This window comes from Parasteatoda tepidariorum, chromosome 3 (genome assembly GCF_982258835.1).
Source record: "Parasteatoda tepidariorum strain Cologne lab strain chromosome 3, Ptep-v5.0, whole genome shotgun sequence".
Lineage (NCBI taxonomy): Eukaryota > Metazoa > Arthropoda > Arachnida > Araneae > Theridiidae > Parasteatoda > Parasteatoda tepidariorum.
Window position 1 is genome coordinate 59,340,296 of NC_141757.1, and position 22,734 is coordinate 59,363,029.

Consider the following 22,734-nt stretch of genomic DNA (forward strand, 5'->3'; position numbering starts at 1 on the left):
TATACTAAGTCAGACACAATGTTTAATTCAAAAGAGTTAGTCTTAACTATACTGCAACCAAACATTAACAGTAATATGAACTAACAGTAAAGAAAATTAAAGGAACGCAATGAATATTAGAAGGGCTGCCTATTAACCTAGAACAATGAGGAAAAATATAAACAGAACGCTCCCAAACATGTGCTCAATTAATTATTTTACGCAACTATTTTTAAAGTCATTCGATAACTAAATTAGATTTGTAGAAAGATGAGAAATATGGTCCAGTAGTAGTACTTTATTTACATTGCACTAGGGCTGTACAATGGATTATCGGTAAGGATCTGGAAAGCATCCCTGAGGATGACCCGAAAACATGCCATCACAGTTTTGATCTTGCAGATAGGATATCAATAAAAACAACCACATCTTATGAATAAAAACCTCCTAACATATAAATATCTTAAAAACATCAACAGAAAAATCTCATTGAAAATATTAATACAGATAAGTAATAAACAAAAAAGAATTAAAAGAAAGAAACATAAACAAATTATCAACCAAGCAATAAAACATAAATACAAAACCTTAAACACAATCATAATTAGCAAATTATTTTCTCTTACATTAATATTCAAAAGTGAAGTAACTTTTAAAATTGTAGAAAAAATATCGACAGGCTTTAACAATTTATAGATAAATTTAATTTAAATTTATTACATTTTATTTCATTTCACAGATTAAGTGATTCAGCTTTGAAACCTCACTTAGAAAATGAACTAAAAATGTTCCCTTTTCTAAAGAAAATGCTAACATTTTAAGAATTGGCAATTTTCCTTTACAGATTATAATTGAATGGGGCTCTTTCAAAACTCTTTCTGACTTCTTTACACATAAAGGAATCTCCAGTAGTTGCATTTTTGCACTGGATTAGGTGACCAGACATAATCTGTTCATAATGCTGTATTGATCAATGTAATTTCAATCTTTCAATATTTTTGAATTTATTTATGGTAATTTTATACTGAAAATTAAAAGAATAATAATGATTTTTATTTTAAAAAATAACATTAAAAATTGGAGAAATTAAATATCAAGTTTTAAAAAAAATAATCTAAAAGTAACCAGTTTTTGTAATTCAAAAAAGTTTTAGACCTATACAATAATTTTTGAAGTAAATATACTCAATATTAACTTTCTGATAATCTGTTTTTTAAGTCTTTTTTGATTATGCATATTTGTGTTATATTTTCCAAATTGCATAAACCATTTATATACAGAAAAAAGTTATATTTCAAATACTAATTCAAATATTTACTTATTAACTATGCCAACTTCAAATTTTTATAAATAATTGATTTTAAATTACTTTCTTGCTAAATTGTTCACAACTAACATTTATACTAAAGAGATGCAAATTTGGCAAATTGTTTTGCAGAAAAAAAAGTAATTTTCATAAAAAAGAATAAACAATAATATATTAAAAGAAAATCTTTAGTAAGTACTAGTAAATGATTGTAGAATAATAAAATAAGAACTTTAATAGGAATGTTAAATGAATTAATTTTTTTTTAAGATTCAGTATTACTTTATATAAATCGCTAGAACTAAAAAAGATGCAAAAATCCACAAACTTGTTTTGCTTCGTTCTTGCTTACATCACCACGGCATAGTATTAAAGCAACTAATTGTTCTAGAGTAACATCAGGATACTGACGAATAACACCCTAAATTAACAAAAGAAGAAAAGCATTTATTTAAAAAAAAAATTAATAAATAAAATTATTACATTTAAAATAATACTTTTCTTTAATCTGTATAATGAGTTTGTAGTACATTGTGAAATATTAATATAAAGTACTTGTATAGAGCAAAAAGGGTTGCTTTTCAATTGTTCTTTTATATGAATATAACTTTTATAACATCAAAATTATTTATCTCATTGACTCAAGATTTGTCCCATTCAATTTAGCTCACAATATACATGGCAAGTTATACTTTATTTTTCCAGATCGAGCTGTTAAATGCATATATAAGTACTAGTCAAAAATAGTTATTTTTATACATAAAAAACCATGCAACTTCTGAACTATGAGTTCAATTGACTCGTGTTTGGTTTCCATCCATTCAGCACAAAAGAGTATACAGTGATACCTCGAGATACGAGTTTAATTCGTTCCGTAACCTTGCTCGTATGTCAATTTGCTCGTATCTTAAAGCAATTTTCTTCATTGAAATTAATTGAAATGCCATTAATCCGTTCCAGCCCCAAAAATGCTGCCCCCCCCCCAATTTTTTTTGTTACGTGTTTTTGAATAAGAAAAATGTATTTATAAATGACAAATATTGTATAAAAACATAATAAAAGAGAATGTAAAGCAAAAAAAACTGGTTTTACAAAGTGTAAATACATATTTTGTATTTCGGTCACTTACACACAACTTAAATGCTACTGCATGCTTAATTTTAGTCACTGCTTTTCTCTTCACTGGTCTTTGCTTTTTTAGCCGGATTAAAAGAAACTGTCCAAGGAGGTTTGTTTCGTCCTCTTTATCAGAATGCTGCAGAAATGAGTTAGGCAAGTTTCATGAAATAGCTCCGATGCACGACCAGTTGCAACTTTTTCGGGGTGTTTCTTTTCCATGAACTGTGAAATTCTCTCCTACATTCCCCAGAACTCTTTTATATCACTTGTAGAGGTAACCTCCTCCACCTCTGGCTCTTCCTGGAAACCAATTTCATGCAGAACTCCCGAATGCAGCTGCGACTGTAACTCTTGTAATTCCTCGGTCGTCAGTTCCTGAGAGTGCTCCTAGACGAGCTCGTTCACGTCTCTCTCGCCCATCACCAGGTTCATAGATTTTCCCAGAGACACAATCTCCTCCTCCACTGGCACTTCGGGTTCGAATCCTTCGAAGCTGCAGACTCAGGCCACAGCACAATTTTTGGCTATACACTCACTCAGGACACAGCTTCTTCCATGCAGAAGTCAAGGTCCACGTTGTGACACTCAGCCAGGCCTGATCAATAATTCTGAGGCATATCATGATGTTAAAGTGGTCCTTCCAGAACTCTCGAAGGGTGAGGTTTTTGTTCTCTGTCACCTGAAAGCAGTGCCGGAACAGGTGCTTAGTGAACAGCTTTTTAAAATTAGAAATCACCTGCTGATCCATGGGCTGCAGGATAGGAGTGGTGTTAGATAGAGAACCTTTATAAACTTGAACTCTTCGAGGATGTCATGTTCGTGGCTCGGTGGTTGAGCAGGAGCATTGTCGAGGACGAGAAGGACTTGCATGGTCGATCCTCGTATCTCAAAGCAAAACTTCGCTCGTTCGATAGCTCGTATCTCAAATAACTCGTATGTTAGGGCACTCGTATCTCGAGGTACCACTGTATAAGAAACAATACATCCTTTAAATAACATACTAGAAACAAGTACAAAATCTGACTTTTTACATATAAAATCCTTATAACTACTAAACTATTAGTCCCATCATTTTAGGTTCCATCTCATAGAGAGCAAAATAAAAAAACACATCAAAAATAGTACTTCATGTGACTAAATAACAGTATGCAACTATCTCCTTCCATTTACTCCCTTTACCCTTTTTGCTAAAATGTAACATACAAGTTCTGACTATGAGAAGAGTATTTGCCTCAAGTTAGAATATCTCTTTTAGATGTCCTTTTACATCCTGTTTAGCTGTATTAGCTTGGTTTATGAAAATAACTCTACGTAAAATTAAAATAAACTGGAAAAAAAATAGAGACACAACAAGAAATAATTCATGTTTGTAAATGATATATCACAATATTGCCTAGCTCTAATTACTAAGTGAAAATTGAATATACATTTTATAGACAAAGATAATTTTTAAAAACGAACATAGCATTGCATCATAGCTATAAGAATTTATCAAAACAAAGAAATAAGTAAAATAAAAAATTAAACTAACAAAAGTTTAACATTGCATTTTCAGTAAATACATTACATTTTAAAAATTTTCAGTGAGGTTAAAATGAAAATAACGTACGGAAATTTCCAGTGAAAGCATGCTGACATCTTTCAGTTTTATTACTTCAGCTAAAAGTGGTACTGCTTCAAATGGAGATTCCTTCTAAAAGTAAAAATTATCATATAAGACTTGAAAAATACTTTTTTTACATATTAAATAAAAAATATTATGAAATTTTATTTACTTGCTCAGTGGGCCCAAACTTTTTAATAATATTTTCTAAAGTTATTTTTGCATCATAATAGGCTCGTTTTTTGACCACAGAATTAAGCTGAAATAAAAGATCAAATAACATCAATTTCAATAATCAGAAAAATAGTATGAAAGCAAAATAATAAATACATTTTATTGAAATTGTTAATTAGCTTGAACATAATTTCTGATTATTGATTCGGGTTCTAGATTTGGTTCCTAGGTGGTGCACAAGGTGTATTTAACAAATCTACATGTATACCCCTGATGGCAATCATTTTTATGTACTTTTGAAAGAGTTACATCACAAAAGATATTTTCACGTCACGCAAGTACTTTTTTTGGTATTAGAATATTTTATTGTAACAAAGTAATTTTGTTTAAACAAATAAAAATTAGTAACCGAATATGTAAGTGGACACCTTAATTAACATTTCAATAAAAAAAAGATTAGTTTTGCTAATTAATTAAAAAAATTAAGTTAAAAAAGTTAATTAAGAAGTTCTGATATTCTCTAATAAACATCAAACCTAAAAAGCTAGTAGAGAAGATCTATAAAACACAATTCTATAAACGACGATTCCCTATAAACTGCATTAACTTTGCACTCTCTAAAGCAAACTAAAAACTTATGAAATTTAACTGCTAATACTCCTGAAAATTTCAATTTTTTTTTAAATAGCAAAAAACGTGCATATTTTTGCATTTTAAAATATTTCTATTTACAATTATTTTAAAACATTAATATTGATCCACTCGACATGAAATTAAAATGCCACAGTAAGTTTAATAATATGGGAAATGATATACTATTTAACATATTGAATTCTATAAAACACAAAGTATTTCACGATTTGAGTTATAAAGATTTTCGACTAGTGAGTTTCAAATCTGCATTGGTATAACTAATAGAACGTCATGCAGGGTGCTGTTCTGTAATACGAATAAATTGCAGTTCTTTTTTTCCAGATCTATCCCATTTTACAAGAATTAAAAACAAATTTTGGCAAAAAAAGTCCTTGGTTGATGAAAGACAATTTGATATTCTATTTGATATTTGTTATTTTATAGATATTTTTAATTTCTGATACATATGATCTTTCATTGTTTGACTGTTTAAAAACACATAGTGCCATGCAAAATTTTTAGGATTATAATGTTTTGAAATTACTTTCTTTAGATGCTTTTTTAAGGTATTTTACAATTGAAATAATCCTTCAACATTAGTTACAAATTTCATGTTTGATTAAATACATTTATCAATAATGAATGTTGCGTGTTTTAACTTTTAAGATGAGTTTGTGTAAATATTTTAATGTCACACTTTTTTATTTATCAGTTTTTTGTTTGTTTTTATATCTACTTTAAGTTTTTAAATAAATATACGATAGAACCGATTAATCAATTCTCCTGACACCATTCATTGTAAAATAATAATGCAGGAAAACAGAGTATTTAGGGTCAACATAAAATATCAAATATTGACTTCAATATGTGTAAAAAAAATAAAGTAATAGACTTGAAAAGTAATAAACTTACAATTAGTATAAAAAGTTTCAATTGAAAAAATTACGTACTTACTGCAGAAATATTTGTGATGCAAAAGAAAGATGAATAAACACATTTATTAAAAATATTTGGAAATTTTGGTTTGAAAATAAATTGTTTTCTACTCAGTACCAACAATAAATTTTCGATATATGTAACAGATTGCTGTTCATTTTGTGTAAATTCATGTGAATACAGAATTTTCCTCGTTGTTTAAAAGGCTTCAAGGCCTTCATAAACCTTAACACTGATTGTGATTCCATTTCGCCATTTTCATCGCATTTACGGACTTAATGAGCTACACAATCATATCTGTAAATGACAACATATTAAATCTCAACATTTTCATCAAATGATGCATCAAAATCAAAGGTCAAAATTAAATAATTTTCCCTGCAGTGTAACAAATTCTCATTTTCTTCTTCTTCATTGGCATCAGGAGTTACTCTTTTTCTACTTCAAAAGAAAATAACTTCAATTTTTAATATTCATCTTACTTTTATTTAAATGTTGATAGAATTTCTAAATGATAGACGGAGAGAATAACTAGTTTCAAAAATGATCTAATCGGTATTATTAACCTTATAAGAATAACATTTGAGATGCAAATGTCTAAACAAGATATGTATGGGAAAATGTGAGATGCAGGAAAAATGGATCAAAGTTTGAATGACTTTTGTTGCAAATGACTTTTATTGCATTTTTTTTTAAAAAAAAGAATACATTTTCAATTAATTTTTAAAACATTATTTAAACCATAAATTTTAAATAGCAATTGCAAATATTACCTTTAACAAAATCTTTAGTTCTAAATATATTTCAGTAAACTATAATCTTAAAAGACATGAGAAAAAAAGTTTAAGAGTTCTATTGAAATCATTTGCAAAAATGTTTCACCTAAATTAACTCTATCAGTTAAAAGAAAATGCATTTATAACTCTTGGCAATTTTCTTAGTAAAATTTAATGATTATTTTATTAAACTAATATTAGCAAAATAAAAGAAAACAGCATGTATTATAGTGACCAATATATACACACTGTGTGTTATGCTTTATTTAACTTAAAAACGTGATAGCTGTAACAAAAGATATATTTAAAATTAAACTAAAGCTTGAGAAACCAAAAATTATCAGATATTAGCAAGTAAACAGCATTAACATAACACATTATTTTAATAGTAAAGGTCAATTAATACACTTGTTTTTATTGATTTTTACAAGGGAAGATAATATGATGTTTTGTAATAAACACAATTGCAAATCATATAAAAGAAAAGTAATAAGATTATTTTTATAAAAACAAATCACAGTCAAATAATCACATTGACAATTTTTTAATTCTAAAGTCTTGGAATGAACAATTACTTACAGTCAAATAATAATATTTTCATCTCTTATAATAATTTTTTTAAGATTATAGAAACTGAGAGATGTGAAGTAAGAGTTTTGAATTCAAGAAATCATGTGACTTAAGAACTTAATATAAACTTAAGAAAATAGAAGGTCATCCTTGAGTAAACATTAAATAAAGAAAATTAAAGTTACTTGATAACAAACACTACAGAAAATAATATTAATGATACAGAAAAAATGAAAATAATGCAAGAGTATAATTTTTACCAACACCCACAATAGTTATGATCAAAAATAAATTACTTAGTTTGGACTTACTCTTTTATTAAATGGTGCACGCTGAAATAGTTGTTGAAGTAGTTTTCCTTCATCACACATTTTTTCAGATGCCAGTTTTCTTTCTTCATATGTTTTGAAGCTCATTCTTCTGCAAGAATATAAAAGAATAAATTATATTACAATTCAAAATATACCCCTTTTCAAGTAAAAAAAAAATTAATGAATCATTTTATTTTTGATATCAAAGTTACTTTTAAAATTGCGCTTAATTAATCTTACTAGAGACTAAATTAAACATAAGCATTTTTATAATTATTTCAATTCAAACACTACATGAAATATTTTACATGAATAATACTCTAAATATTACCTCTAATAATATTATACTTAAAAATATGATTACACGAGTTTATAGTAATGGGGAAAAAATTTGCTACAGGTTAAATTACACATATTTTGTTATACACATTACCTAAAACATTTTTGAAGAACAGTTTATATTAGTAGGTATATTAAATAAACTTTTTTTTTACAAATCATATGACTACAAATATTATACAATGTCTACAATCATGGTACACTGAAATACTGATACATAAAAATTCCAAGTGATTCAAATAAGTATTGAAATAACTTATTATGTATAATAAATTTCATAGATCAAAACACATTTAAATTCATAAATATATGTTAGGCAAAAAGAAATTTGATTCCTCATAACATATTTTTATTGTAAAGGTAATAAACATACAAGATTATGTTTGAATATTTCAATCTTTCATATTTATAAAAGTTTTCACCTTTAGTAGCTCATTACAAAAGACATGCTTTTTTGATAATTACCTTGTATAAATTGCATATTTAAAAACAACTTTAAAATTAAATGCAACTTTTTAAAATTGTTTAGAGTTTTGAAATGTTTTATTTTCACTCCTTAGTATAAGCCAAAAATTATTGCATTCTTGATTTCTGAGTCACTTCTCTCTTTTCTTAATTTTGATACATTTCATGTAATGAATTTATTGACAAGCAAGTTCAGCAATTTACTTAGATTACTTTATTAAACAATTTCATAGACATAATAAAGTGCTTAAGAATCTAAGTTAAAAAGAAATTTGAAATGAGATCTATATAACATTTATAACAATTTATATAACAAAGCACTAAAAATTATCATTTAAACAGCAAAGCAATACAAAGTTTATATGAAGAATAAAATAATATGCTATAAAAAAGGCATCCAATCAGCAGGAAGTGTAACTATTTTAAAAATAGATTGAGTTTTAAAGTATATTTATTGATTTCTTAAAAGAAATACAACAAAATATAACTTCTTAGCGTTCAGTTTACATGAATATTGTAGATAATATAAAGCTGATCAACCTTATATTATTAATAATAATAAATGGTTGACAAGTTAATTAAATAAATTCAAATACTTTGAAAGTCCTTAATATTTAAATATGATTGTTAAAATACATTTTTAAAACTTAATTGAAAATTATTAATATTAGGATAAAATTAAGTAAGAAATTGCACAATATTTTTATAAAAGATTTATATGACTTCGCATAATTTGAATAAGCAACTTTTATATATTACTGCAATCAACTTTTCTAAAATACTGCATGCAATTTTCATAAAGCACAAACTTATACTAAGCAACTTTTGCTTCACAATAATTTTAAAACTAACAATCAAAATATTCTTAAGTTGATGAGCATACTTTTGAAGCACAGAGTAGATGTAATTTACTGCAATCCAATTCATAACGTCAGTAATTAATAAGTTAAAGTTTTCTGGCAAAAGGTGTGTGTAGTCTGCTCCATAATCTTCTAATGTAGCATGAATTGTATCTACAATTTGAGTCCCTGAGAGAAGCCTACAAAAAACCAATGAAAATCTCATATTTATAGATATATTTTTATTTTTAGAAAAGAACTTTTTCCTTTAACATTTGATAAAAAAATCAGAGATTAAAAAATTTTAAAAAATTACACTTTCAAAACAAATATTTTAAATAATTAAATAATAGTTCAATATTTTTTCTTTATTGTTTTAACAATATTTCAGATGAAATTATAATTCAACAAGTATTAATTTGATAGCAAAATTATTTCTATTTGTTCATCACACAATGAAAAGCAAATAGTAGTAGTTTTGAAGAAAAAAAAACTTAATACATAAGGTCATTTAGTGTGTATTAATCTCTTCAACTTAACAAGGAAACATTTTGTGTATGTGTGATTTAGAAAAAATAAAATAAAATGGTGTCAGACAAAATGTTAAACAAAAAACAATAATAATTTGTCTCACAAAATAAGATATATCATTAAAAAAAATGTAGAACTATTTACAAGAGTGAAACATTAATAAAATGTAAAAAATAAATCTTCCTTTTTTTTCAAATAAAAAAATACTATTAATGTGTAATTCTAGTCTAAATAAACATTTTTGGAATAATTATAAAGCACTACTCATATATTTAATACATATTTGTAAGCACTATAGGATATAAACCACCAATAAATCCTAACTATGGAAAGATTATTAAAATCTTTATTAACATTAACAATACCTCCACAAACAGACAAATTTGAGAGATTTCTTCTCTATTTACTTTTCTCAGTTATTTCAATTTATTTCTTCTCAATTATTATGACATGTTGAGAACTGATTTGCAAAGTAGAAAAAAAATATTACTTTCTACATGCAAGATCATTACAAGAATAAAAACAAAGTTAATATGAATTTGTAATGTTTTAGTACATAATTGCATTTTTATAATAACTAAGTTAAATGTATATGAATTCAACGTACCATGTACGAGTCATTACTTCATTCAAATTACTACTCAAGTCCATAAAAAGTTCTTCCCTCAAACACTTCAATCTAAAATAAACAACACATATGTAAAACTAAAAACAACAATTTAAAAAAAAGCTAATTTTGAAATAGTATAACTATATTTTTATTTATTATATTTTAGTTACATAATTATTATATACCTATGACAACAACAACATTATTATTACATATTAAAATTATATACTTCACTAATAAAAGTAAACATTTATCAATTCGTTAAACAATTTCAAAGAATCAGCTGATTATTTTGAACTACCAGCTTGGTGAATATAAAGGAGTTACTCCTGAAATAAATATATTTACTTTTAAAAAGAACAACAAAAAAATAAAGTATTCTCACAACAGCCAGTTATCGGCCAGGAGAGTCATAGAGGTTATCATTCCACAAATTTGAGACCACTGCATGATGGCGTCAATATGATCAGTGCATTGTCCGCCAGTTACCTTAACATCCCAGTAAAGCTAGCATTGTTTCACATGAAGGTAAGCTTGAAGCCTAAAGTCATCAACTATGATAGAACTCGAGTCCTAAACAATGTTATCTCATTGACTTCCCTACGCCATTAAAGATTTTAAGAAATAAGATATATTCATTCTTAAATATAAGATAATCATAACATACAATTACTATGATGAAACAAAGTTAAGTTTAATTTAAAGAATAGACTCAATGTTTAATAATTAATATGTAAACTTGAAAAAAATACACATACTTATTTAATACAAATTAAAAGTGGAACTATGCATATTTTCCTGAAAATTTTGCAGATAAATGTTTACCAACATAATAACTGTAAATCAAAAGGTAAACATTTGAAAATGAAATCCTCTACGAAAAAATGGTGTAAATATTTAAAAGTAAATCAACAAATGATACTTACACAACCATAATCAATTTCAAAAAAGCTTCAATTGTCCGACAAAATACTGTTTCAGCACTTTTTGAAATTACTGTAAGATCTTTGCAGTATCTTATCCTCAATTTATCAGCGAATTCGCAAAATTGAAGGCAATTATTAGAAGTTGCTATCTGTAAAATAAAAATAATAAGTAGCATTTGCTATTTGTAATTTAAAATGCTAAAACAACAGATGTAACTAAACAATAAATATTTTCAGTTTTAAGTAAACTATTGAAAAATCATTTACTTAAAAAAATATCTACAAAATACAATAAAAATATTTAGTTCAAAAATTATGAAGTATGCTTAAAAAAATTAAATTTATTTGCTCTTGGTTCAAATCATGGAAATCAACTAAAAAAAATAAATTATTATTTTCAGAAACTTTTGTTCTCTTTTTGGGCAATTTTTATGAAAAGAATAAAAAATTTAAAAAAATTTCAAATGGTCTAAACTTATTTTTCTTTTTATACGAAAATAAATTCTTTAGTACACTTTTTGAAACTGTTTTAATATAAATGCAAAATAAAAATTTAAACACTTACGCAGAAAAACAAAGTGTTTATAACTAAAATAAACTTTGTTCAGAAGTTTATTTATTTTTTAGTAATAAAAGTACAACTTAGCTTGAAAATATGTCAATGGATCAGATTTTATAGTGTTAAATGAAAAACATGTTTTGATATCAGTTTATGTTATAAAATTCATGAAAAATGTATCACAATAAAAATGAAAATCTTGTATCTATCAGGTATGTAATCAGGGCTGAAATTTCTTCCAAAAGAATTTTTTCAAGACAATAAAATAAAATGGGGGAAAACAGAATAATCTGGACAAAATGGGTGAAATTAATATAGACTGATACAATAAATTTAAATAAATAAATTTATTAAAATGTGAGAAAATGTTTTTAAAAAATTTCTCATTTCCTTCTTCATTTTTAAGAAAAACAACTATTTTCATATTAACCATTTATATTAATACATAGAATTTTAAAAGTTATATGACCTAGCATAACAATTTATGTTTCATTTAGATTTATAAGTTAACCTTATTTCCTTAATACATATAAAAACTTATATCTAAATTATGTGTACGCATATTGCTATTCGCATATTAATTTAATATTCTGTTTTGCAATAGAATTTTTTAAAAATTACTTTAGGATTTTTTTCTAGTGGTTAAAGTTTTTTCTTTTTTTAAACTTTAAGATATTTTTTAAGTGATTACAATTGGTTTTGCTTTTAAAATCTAGCATAATGAAATAATTTTTTTTTTTAATTTATTAACTTATTATTAACAGAATAACATGAACTAATGTTCTACTCTTAAGTCATATCATTAGTAAACCCTATATATAACACTTTGAGGCTAATTAAATGTGAAAACAAAAATTTCTATTCAATAATAATTTGTAACGCCGTTGAAAATTTCAAAGCTTTATTATTTAAGGGAAAAAATACCTTATATTCAAATAATATTTTGTTTTTCACAATTTTCATATTAAAATATTAAAAAAAGCTCAAAAATTTTATTATTTTTTTAAAATTATGTACATCAGCAATAAAACATTTATAAATGAAAGAATAGTAAATTTTAATAAAAAATTAACAGTTAAAAATTAAGCTTAGATAATAAATTATAATTAACAAATAATTTCATGAATAGGTAGGCAAATAAAAAATTTGTTTGAAAATTATCTAGTTAGAAAAACCTTTAGCATATTAACTAATAATTGTTTTAAATAATCAAACTGAAACAGTGTTTAATTGGGAATGGTATTATACTTATAATTTGAATTATGATTATTATATAATTTGTTAATTTAATTTAATTTTTAAAATTTGTCTCTAATATTTTAACAGTTCTATACCACTATAAAATTTAAGTCTTACTATACTTTTTTATATACAACATTAAAAAAAAAAATAATATGTTGTGTTAATTTCTTAAGAAATAAATCACGTTTATTTTTCCTCCATATGTTTTTTTTTAGTTTTCACTTTTTTAAATATTATATATATTTGATATTAATACCATTATAATTTTTAAAAAATTGTGATTATAAAATGCTTAACAAAAATTATTTTAATATTTAATATTTCTTCTTAAAGAGTTTCTTCCATTTCTTCCACTTTAGTTGGATGAAACCTGTTTTGTTCCAGTCAATTTTTTGCAACAATGGAAGAAACATACCATACCTGCACACATTTATTTAAGTAAATATAATTAAATAAATTATATAAGAACCATGCCTTACCATATAAGAAGTAAAATATTTTACAACACTTCGATCTTCAAAATGTTTATTTCTGTAGGACATAATTGATTCTAAATAGGAAGAAAAAGAACAAAAGATGTAGAATTTTAAATTTTTTTTTAAGCATTTTAATATTTTTTTAAAAACCAATAAAAAAAATTCTAACCTTCATATGAACGAATAAATTCCAATACTTCTTCAAAACTAAGAAGCATCATGCTTTGCACAAGATCTTTACTTACAGTCTGAGCAACTTGCAACTGAAAAAAAACTCTAAATTTTGAACAAATATCAGAAAAAAATTTATAAAATTCAGATAAATTTTTAAAATTTTTTAAATGAAAATAAACACTTTGTTTTGTTTTTCAAAAGAATAATAAAAAAGAGACCAATAAAAACTTAAAAATAAAAAGCGAAGGAATATTTTTCAATCATGATGTGAGATAAAACTTTTATTTATTATAATAGTTGCTGAGAAAATTATTCCTTGATGGCAAGAAAGCAAAAATCTTAATAAGAAATAACAAGAAAAAAATATTTTTACTTTAATAATTCTTTAATTAAATATTTTCTTTCATTAAAATTTGAAAACTCATTTTTAGATGGCACAGTAATTTGTTGTTTCTAATGACACTCGGAGAAACGAAGCCAAGTCTTGTCAGCCATGGACCTGTTGGAGAATTAAGGAAGGAAGAATCAGGAAGGTGTGCCTTTTATTTGAGAAGAAAGCATCACAAGGGTGAATATAAGTGTTAGCTGAGAACCTTACGGATATATGGAATCACAACTCATTCATGAGACCACTTCCTCAATTTAGACATAGATCTAAAGAGGAAGAAAATTTTTTCCAACATAAATCGTACTGCTCAGCGACTGACCAGAGGACTTTCAATTCCACAGATTTTATGTGCACATATATCGCATGCCCTCAGCGGAGTTGAGGATCAAGCTCCGGCCCCTCCAGAGCTTTGGCCGATTCTCTAACCACTGGGCTACCACAACCCCAGTAATTTAATATTGTGATTCAGTATTGGTCATCTCCCATCACATACTTGTAACGCAAAATGTAAATAATTTTATAAAACACTAAAAACACACTTACGTGCTGATCCAGCATATTGTACATAATGAGAGGTAGTTGTGTGTGAAAATAGCCACTTTCATCTTCATCTGGCCCTTCATGCTGATGCCAGTCCTAATATTACAATAAAATTGCATTTGTTGTTTGTTCAAATAAAACACAGTAGAACATCGATTAATCGTTTATCAAGTGACCATTAATAGGGAGCGATAGATATCAGAAAACATTGAATGCAAGTCAACAGAAGATATAAAATTATCAGTTAAAAAAGTATGAATTATAATAAATTAATACGTGTAAAAGTATAAAAAGTAATAATAAAAAGAGTAACACATTTACATTAGGTATAAAAATTTTAATTCAAAAAATTAGGTGATTACTGTTAAAATATTTACGATGTGAAGGAAAGATAAATACATTTCTTTAATATTTTATGAAATTTTAAATTGTACATGCTCTTTTCTTTTCAATGCAAGTAATAAAATGTAACTATGTAATGTAACTGTAATTACCAAACGTTTTCTGAAAATTAGTTTGAATACAGAAAATTTCTCATACAGTCAAAGGCCTTGAGGCCTTCCACAAAGGTGGCATTGATTATGATTCGGTTTTTCTGTATTCCTCATTATCTATTGCATTTCTTTGGTTTCTGCAACCATTTTTATTATCAACATCACTCCACAAGTTTCACGATTTTCATCAACTGATGTATGAACACCAAAAGTGATGTTTTTAGTATTTCACTAAAATCCACATACTGTTTTCCTTCTCAAAACAAAACAAAAAAACTTCAAATTTTTTTTTTTAATGTCAGTAAAATTTCTGGACCATGAAAGTGGGAATGCTCTAGTTTCAAAAACGATCTAAACGGGAAATATTATCTTTATAAAATAGCACTTGCAACTGAACCATAAAAACAAGACAATACATGTGGGAAAATGAAAGATGCAGGAATGATGGATCGAGGTTCAACTGTATAAAAGTTATAAGTATACACAGATATTTTAAACAAAACTCTTATATATTATAAAATAAGTCATTAAGTAAGTTTAATTTCAAATCATTATGACCTAAACATAGTTTTGATATTGTCAGAGAAAATTAAAGCATTGAAGCATGACTTACTTTAACATCTGTAGCAAGGGCATTTTTCATCCAGTCACGATAATTTCGCTTAACATTGTAAAGGTACCTGAAATTTTATAATTTTTTAAAAAAACTAAATGATAACCATTATTAAAAAAAGTTAAGATTAAAAAAGTAAGATAACATACCATTTTTTTTTAAATAAATTAGACAATAAATAGCAAAAATGTTAAAAACTACTAAAATTGGAAATAAAATTATTTTAAAGTAAATCTAGTCGGATCTTTTAAACTTAGGATGGCAATCAGATAAAATAAAATATCTAAAAGAAATAAACATTTTTTTTTTAACTGATGCAACAAAAAAATTTAGCATTATATGCTAACTCAGACTTCAATTAACTACAATTATTCCTAATTATAGCAAATATATGATATAAGCTCTTCACAATTCAACACAAAACTATCATCCTACATTGCACCAGTTGTTCGATGACGTGCAGCTCAAAGAATTACAAAATTTTAAAAAAATGCTTGAAATAAGTAAAAATATCACAAGATTAGCACAACGCTATTGAATGATTATGATAAATCTTTGCATTTAAGGCTAGCTATTTACCATTTTTAAAGTTGAAGAAAAAGTCAATGACTTCAAAATCCTATTTAGCAATGATTCTTTGTTTTAAGTCAAGAACAAAACATAACTTCAGAAGATGTATAGCGTTAGAAAAAAAAGACAAAAAAAAAACTTTTAAGACTTAAACAAAACAAAAAAACTTAGATAAGCTTAAAACTTGTTACTCACTGATTAACAAGACTATTTATAACTGATGTTTCTAAAAGAGGTGGCAATTTTGACACATCAATATTGAGATCAGGATGTCCAAGCATTTGTGAACTCCTGTAATCATGAGAAAAGAATAGTTATTAATAACCTATGCAAATTTTAAGAATACTTTAGAATATCAAATAAAATACAGGGAAAATTTTATTATTTATTAATATCACTTCACTTGTTCACTGCATTTATTAAAAAGAATCTATTTAAAATTAAAAAAAAAACGGTGAGTATATATTATTTTTTTTCGCTTGCTTAATGGCTATATCACACGAGAGAAAATATGTGCAACTGCAAGTGTAACTGCAAGTGTAAGTGCAACTGCAAGTGAAATTTCTCCAAAAAACGCTCGTGTGATATAGAAATTACGGTTGCACGAAATATCTGCAACCGTTCAGGCAATTTCTTTCATGAACCAATCAGATCGTTTGCTTTTATGACGTTTCAATTTTATGTGATGACATATACAAATGTAAATAAAAATGGCGGCGACGTTAGGAAGAGGATGATCGGATGAAATTTTTTTATAGATGAGACGGAACAAGTTTTTAGTTTAATAATAACATTTCCTTTAAAATGAAAGCATTAAAAATACTTTCGCACTATGAGATGACCATCTCAATGCAGTTGATGTACTACCATAACAGGAACCTGCACACGATTTTAGTATCGGTAAGTATAGTACATTATTTTTGCGATAAATTTTCTTTTAAAATATTTATTTATTTTAAGCTAATAAAATTAAAACTTATTATAATTTGTTCCGATCAAAGTTTTAATTACTTTAAATAGAAATAATTTCTATTTTTATATATGTAAAGAATTATACTGGCGAAAAGCTTTACTTTGAAATATTCGCCAAGCAACTCGCCAAACTTTGTTTCAGTATTATAACATAAAATATAATAATGATTATATTTCTTTATTTTTAAATTTTAATCTTTGTTTCTGTTGATTGTAAAAGCATGTGTCCGATTATTTGAAAGTTTTATAATTATTAGTGAAATAATTATTTTATTCTTCCCTAAGAATTCTTTTAATTTTTGAAAATCTCATTTTAAAACAAGTTAGAAAATATGTGTGGTAAATATTTAAATTGTTTCTCACAAAGTTACACCATTTTCCAGTAATTATTGAAAAGTATTACAAGAAAGGTAGTATATTATATATAAAAAGTAATTATTAAAAATGCAAATTCCCAATCTCCTTGTCTGTTTCTACATTCATCCCTTCTATTTTTTTTTTTTTTTTTTTTTGTGTATGATGATTTGCATAATATTTTGTTTATAATTATTCAAAGTTAACTAATGATACTTTACTTTTTATTTATACTTCACATTTATCTCTTGATACTTAGCTTTTCTATAATGACAGTAAGTATGTAAGTGTACCTTACTAATTTTTCAATATACTTACATTTTTAAGAGTCTTCGTTTATAAATACAATTTATTTTTCTTGAAACAAATTTCAATCCAAACATAAGAACTACAAAACTAAACACACCTGCCATCTTTCATTAGTGTATAGAATAATCTTAGAACTATAATCAAAATATCTGTCAAACTTAAAATAAGTTTAAAAGGGATACCTAAGGACTTAAATGATTTCAAATTAATGGCATTTAATCTTCCTTATTCTAATAATGTGTTGGTAAAATTTTATCATGAAAGTGATTTCTTTCTTTTATTTCAGATATTTCGTATAATCCTGTAAGGTTTATCTGGTAAAGAAGGAAAGAGATGTAATACTGTTTTTATGGAAGAAATTAAAAAATAAGAAATAAAAATGAATAATGTTCTAAATGTTTCACTTGACAATAAATGTTTTATTTTTTAAATTGATTCTTGTATTATTTAAAATGCAAAACAAAACACGTAAAGGGCTATAACAAAATAATATGATACATTAAAAGTATGTTCTTAATAAAATATTTTTTTTTCATAGTTATAAATAAATTTTAATTTATATACTGTATATTACAATAAATTTGTCCCAAAATAAATCCTATAATTTTTAATTAAATTATCTTATACCAATAATGAATGATATAAATTTTACAATAATAAAATGTAAGTATGACATTGAAAATCCTCTTATATTTAAAAAGCAATTTTACTAAGAAAGTGGAAAAAATAATTTTGATAAAAGTGATATTCCTGATATGCAATGTGTAAATGAATAAAATTGATGATCCCTTCATGTAATGTAAATTAATTTGATGAAAATAAAATTCTGAGACATTGTAGTATAGACAAGTCTGACATTATTTATTATGCATTTTTTAGACTGAATTTAAAAAATAGAATTGATTTGATAGATCCAATAGTTTTGATGTTATAAATATTTTATGAGTGAAAGGTAATTCAAAAATTTATATTTCATACAATAAACCATCATTTCTTCTACAGAATTATTTCAAAGGACTATGTTTTTGAATTAAGCTTAAAAAATAAATTTGAAGAAATGCCTTACTTGATTAGATAGCAATGTCAGTTGCATAAAGTGGTATAAGTCATAAAATTGTCCTTTCTACACATTAAACTTTTTATAAATTTTCGAATTGTTAAACTATTAAATCAGACAGCTTGTTTTTATTCTCATTCGATTTAGTGTTTACATAGATAATGATACCGCACTTGCCTAGCTAGCATGTTACATAGTAAATATATATAAATAAACTATGCTTTTACAGGGTGCGGAGCCAAATCTTTCAACAAAAAATAAGCAACTTTTAAGAACATTTTAGGCACTCAAAAAATATTTTAAAGCTCTAGGTAAATTGACAAAATGCAAAATAATTCTCAGACTTTACATGATCATGATAAAATAACTAGAATTTGACAAAGAACTGTTTTCTTGATTATATTAGCCATTAAAAAAATGATCAAGAGATTTTTCGGTTCGATTTCAGAGGGTGGAAAATAAAGCCTGAAATTGAGAATATCTTGCAAAATACAGCATGAGAGAGCAAGAATCTCACCGAACCCAGCTCACTAGACGCACATGCGGACTCGCAAGTATTTCACCAAACCTGTAAAATGATTGGCGTTTTCATACGCTATGGACTGACGGTATGCTGAAATTGATCATGGTTGAATGAATTCTGCTGTTGTTGTTAATTTACGTCGCACTAGAGCTGCACAATGGGCTATTGGCGACGGTCTGGGAAACATCCCGGAGGATGATCCGAAGACATGCCATCACAATTTTGATCCTCTGCGGAGAGGATGGCACCCCCGCCTCGGTAGCCCGACGACCTGCGAGCGAAGCTGAGCACTTTGCGGTAGCACAGTTTAACGAGGACCCATACCGCACACCCTCGGTCCCTACGCAGACTGATCCAAGTGGTCACCCACCCGCACACTGACCATAGCCAGTGATGCTTGACTTCGGTGATCTGCTGGGAACCGTGTCTTAACGATCAGTCCAGTGCGGGACGAATGAATTCTGAAAACGTGAAATAGAAAAATGTGAAAAGTACGTTTTTACATAATATGTGGCGAAAATCGACATTCCTTTTCATAAATCTCTTTTTCGAAAAAGGAAAATAAGGCACTTTTTAAAAACACTTATTAAGAAAAGCACCTTTAAGGGCCATTAAAAAATGAAAATCAAAAATAAGCACCTTTAAGCACTTTTTAAAAACGCTACGCACCATGTTTTATACCTTAGTCACTCAAATCAAGATAAAAAAAATCGTCAAAATTCTAGATAGTATTTAAGTCCATCCCCCTTTCACCCCCTTATCCTTTTAGGGACACAACATGAAATTCATTGATATCTTAATATCATTTTATATTATGAGGTAGAAATCATAATCCTTTTTATACTATGCTACTTCACTTAAAAAGCACTTTTTAAAAATGCTACGCACCATGTTTTATACATTAGTCACTCAAATCAACGTAAAAAAATCGTAAAAATTCTAGATAGTATTTAAGTCCATCCCCCTTTCACCCCCTTATCTTTTTAGGGACGCAGCATGAAATTCAATGATATCTTAATATTATCTCATATTATGAGGTAGAAATCATAATCCTTTTTATACTATGCTACTTCACTAATGGGGAAATAAAGTTTTCAGAATTTTAATTTGCTGCTGAAGAAAGACTTAACACAAATACAAATGTAAAAAATTAAATCAAAATCAATCAATATTCTACAGCATCTTTACGAACATCGTTGAGAAACTATGATATAATAGAATCATATGATAAAATTAAATATGAGGCAAAAGTAAAGATAAATAACAAAATATGGTAACCCAATTTCATGCAACCGTTCAGGCAATTAAGCAACCCTTTCGGCAACTCCGAACGGAGGAATTTCACTTACAGTTGCACTTACACTTGCAGTTACACTTGCAGTTGCACATATTTTTCTCTCGTGTGATAGAGGCATAAGATGAGAAAATAATTTTAATTTTAAAAAAATTTTAAGTAAAGAAATTATAAGTAAGAATTTAAAATTTATTTAAGAATTTTAAGACGAAATTTTTAGACAAAAAAGTTTATAATTTTTAGATGAAAAAAAAGTATACAAATATATAAAGGCAATTTAATTGACAGTCACAGCAATCACAAAAATCAATTGTTTTAGTAATTTTTAATATATCAATAAAAAATAATTTTAAATTGTGAATGCAATTTTTAATTTCATTACAAAAAAAAATTGATATTATTAACTCAAAAAAATGATAACAGAAACTAATACTCAAATGAAGAAATTTCTAATACTTCAAAAATTTTGCAGATCCTGCACTTAATATTTTTATTGTTATAAAAAAAAATTATAACATATGAAATAGTTTTATAAGACAAAATTTAATATTTCTATAAAAAAAAAAAATTTGGATACAAAGGTACATTTTTCCATCTATATTAGAATATTTTTACAAAATTAAATAGAACTTGTACTGGAAGAAACTATGTGGTAGGAGGAGGACTATTATTTAAACTATCTTTATATACTATGATGGTATTATAAAATTACCAACCCATATTCACTAACCCATCCAAGTAAGGTTATGTATTCATTATCTTCTAACTTGTTTCCAATCACATCTTGCAACTAATAGAAAAACAATAACAGTGAAATGAAATTTGAAAATAATCATAAAAAATAATTTAAATACTTCATTAAGCATATATATTATAAGAAAAGTATCAATTGAAAAAATATGAAAGTCATTTAACAAAAAAATGTAAAAACTACACATTTAAAAAGACTTACATGCCTAGTAAGACAGTCGTGATACATTTTAACATATTCTTCAAAAATTTGATATTTTGGTGGAAAACAAGGTACACAAGCAGTCTATAAAAGAAATAAAAATAAAACTCAATCTTAAACATTTTCGAAATAATTCAATTTTGAACATCATTAATTAAAAATACAGTAGCAAATAAAAATGAAAATGAATTCTATTCTTTAAAATAGTTATAAGCTTATTGAGAAGAATGAATTCCAAAATTTAGATCAGATCCTGAAAAATTCTTTCAAAACAATTCATTTATTAATCAGTGGAAGTACCAAAAGATTAAAAAAATCATTGTTTCATAATTTCCTTTCTAAAACAGAAATAGGTTAAAGTCAAAATAAATGCTATATTTATGATTTAGAACATCATTAATTACATCATCAATTTTGAACATCATTAATTAAAAATACAGTAGCAAATAGAGATGAAAATAATTCTATCCTTTAAAATAGTTATAAGCTTAATTGGAAGAAGGAATTCCTAAATTTAGATCTGATCCTGAAAATTTCATTCAAAACGATTCATTTATTAATCAGTGGAGGTACCAAAAGATTAAAAAAATCATTATTTCATAATTTCCCTTCTAAAAAATATATAGGTTAAAATCAAAATAAATTTTATATTTATGATTTAGACATTAATGCTCAGAATATATAAATTAAAATTATCAAAAATAAAAATTAAAAGTAAAATAAAATGCTAATACTAAGAATTTGATATATTTTAAATTAAGGTAAACTTTCTATCATCACTGTTACAAATAAAAAGCTTAATTAGTTAAAATAAAAAATTTATTAATAGATTAACCAATTTTAAAAATAAAAAGAAATTTAAAAAAATTCGAAAATAATATTTTTATAAATCTTGAAACCACTTATAAATATCTCAAAAATTATGGAGTCATTAATCTCTGTAACACACTTGGATATTTCCGCAATAAAGGAATTTACTTTTAATCAGGATTACATTTTAAAAACCTATGTGATCCCAAATTCTCATCACATTTGTTCTTTAAAAAATTATTGAAACTTTAATATTTTATTTTTCTTTAATTTTCATAAATCAAATTACT

The 22,734-nt window shown here is 25.8% G+C and overlaps 1 protein-coding gene and 2 long non-coding RNA genes across 4 annotated transcripts in view; 2 read left to right on the forward strand and 1 right to left on the reverse strand.

The window, feature by feature from the left end:
* Nucleotides 1–14,303, forward strand: part of LOC147813826 (uncharacterized) — a 34,778-nt gene extending 20,475 nt beyond the window's left edge. Inside the window, exons 2-3 of one of the 2 annotated variants that reach the window (XR_015432569.1) lie at nucleotides 13,278–13,356; nucleotides 14,000–14,303. This is a non-coding gene — a long non-coding RNA (uncharacterized LOC147813826). The remainder of the gene's footprint in view (nucleotides 1–13,277; nucleotides 13,357–13,999) is intronic. The other variant, XR_015432570.1, reaches the window with a different exon arrangement.
* The window catches only part of Sec6 (Exocyst complex component Sec6), a 34,168-nt gene that overhangs the window by 457 nt on the left and 10,977 nt on the right, over nucleotides 1–22,734 (reverse strand). Inside the window, exons 9-22 of the mRNA XM_087159382.1 lie at nucleotides 21,635–21,718; nucleotides 21,399–21,472; nucleotides 16,369–16,464; nucleotides 15,604–15,670; nucleotides 14,500–14,592; nucleotides 13,564–13,657; nucleotides 13,398–13,468; nucleotides 11,118–11,266; nucleotides 10,189–10,260; nucleotides 9,095–9,250; nucleotides 7,408–7,516; nucleotides 4,180–4,266; nucleotides 4,014–4,097; nucleotides 1,614–1,706 (exon numbers count right to left, since the gene is read on the reverse strand). Of these exons, the coding sequence (XP_087015508.1) occupies nucleotides 1,614–1,706; nucleotides 4,014–4,097; nucleotides 4,180–4,266; nucleotides 7,408–7,516; nucleotides 9,095–9,250; nucleotides 10,189–10,260; nucleotides 11,118–11,266; nucleotides 13,398–13,468; nucleotides 13,564–13,657; nucleotides 14,500–14,592; nucleotides 15,604–15,670; nucleotides 16,369–16,464; nucleotides 21,399–21,472; nucleotides 21,635–21,718 (1,329 nt within the window). The remainder of the gene's footprint in view (nucleotides 1–1,613; nucleotides 1,707–4,013; nucleotides 4,098–4,179; nucleotides 4,267–7,407; nucleotides 7,517–9,094; nucleotides 9,251–10,188; nucleotides 10,261–11,117; nucleotides 11,267–13,397; nucleotides 13,469–13,563; nucleotides 13,658–14,499; nucleotides 14,593–15,603; nucleotides 15,671–16,368; nucleotides 16,465–21,398; nucleotides 21,473–21,634; nucleotides 21,719–22,734) is intronic.
* LOC147813827 (uncharacterized) lies at nucleotides 16,876–18,240 on the forward strand. The gene is made up of 2 exons (XR_015432571.1): nucleotides 16,876–17,073; nucleotides 18,095–18,240. It is a non-coding gene; the product is annotated as an uncharacterized LOC147813827 (long non-coding RNA).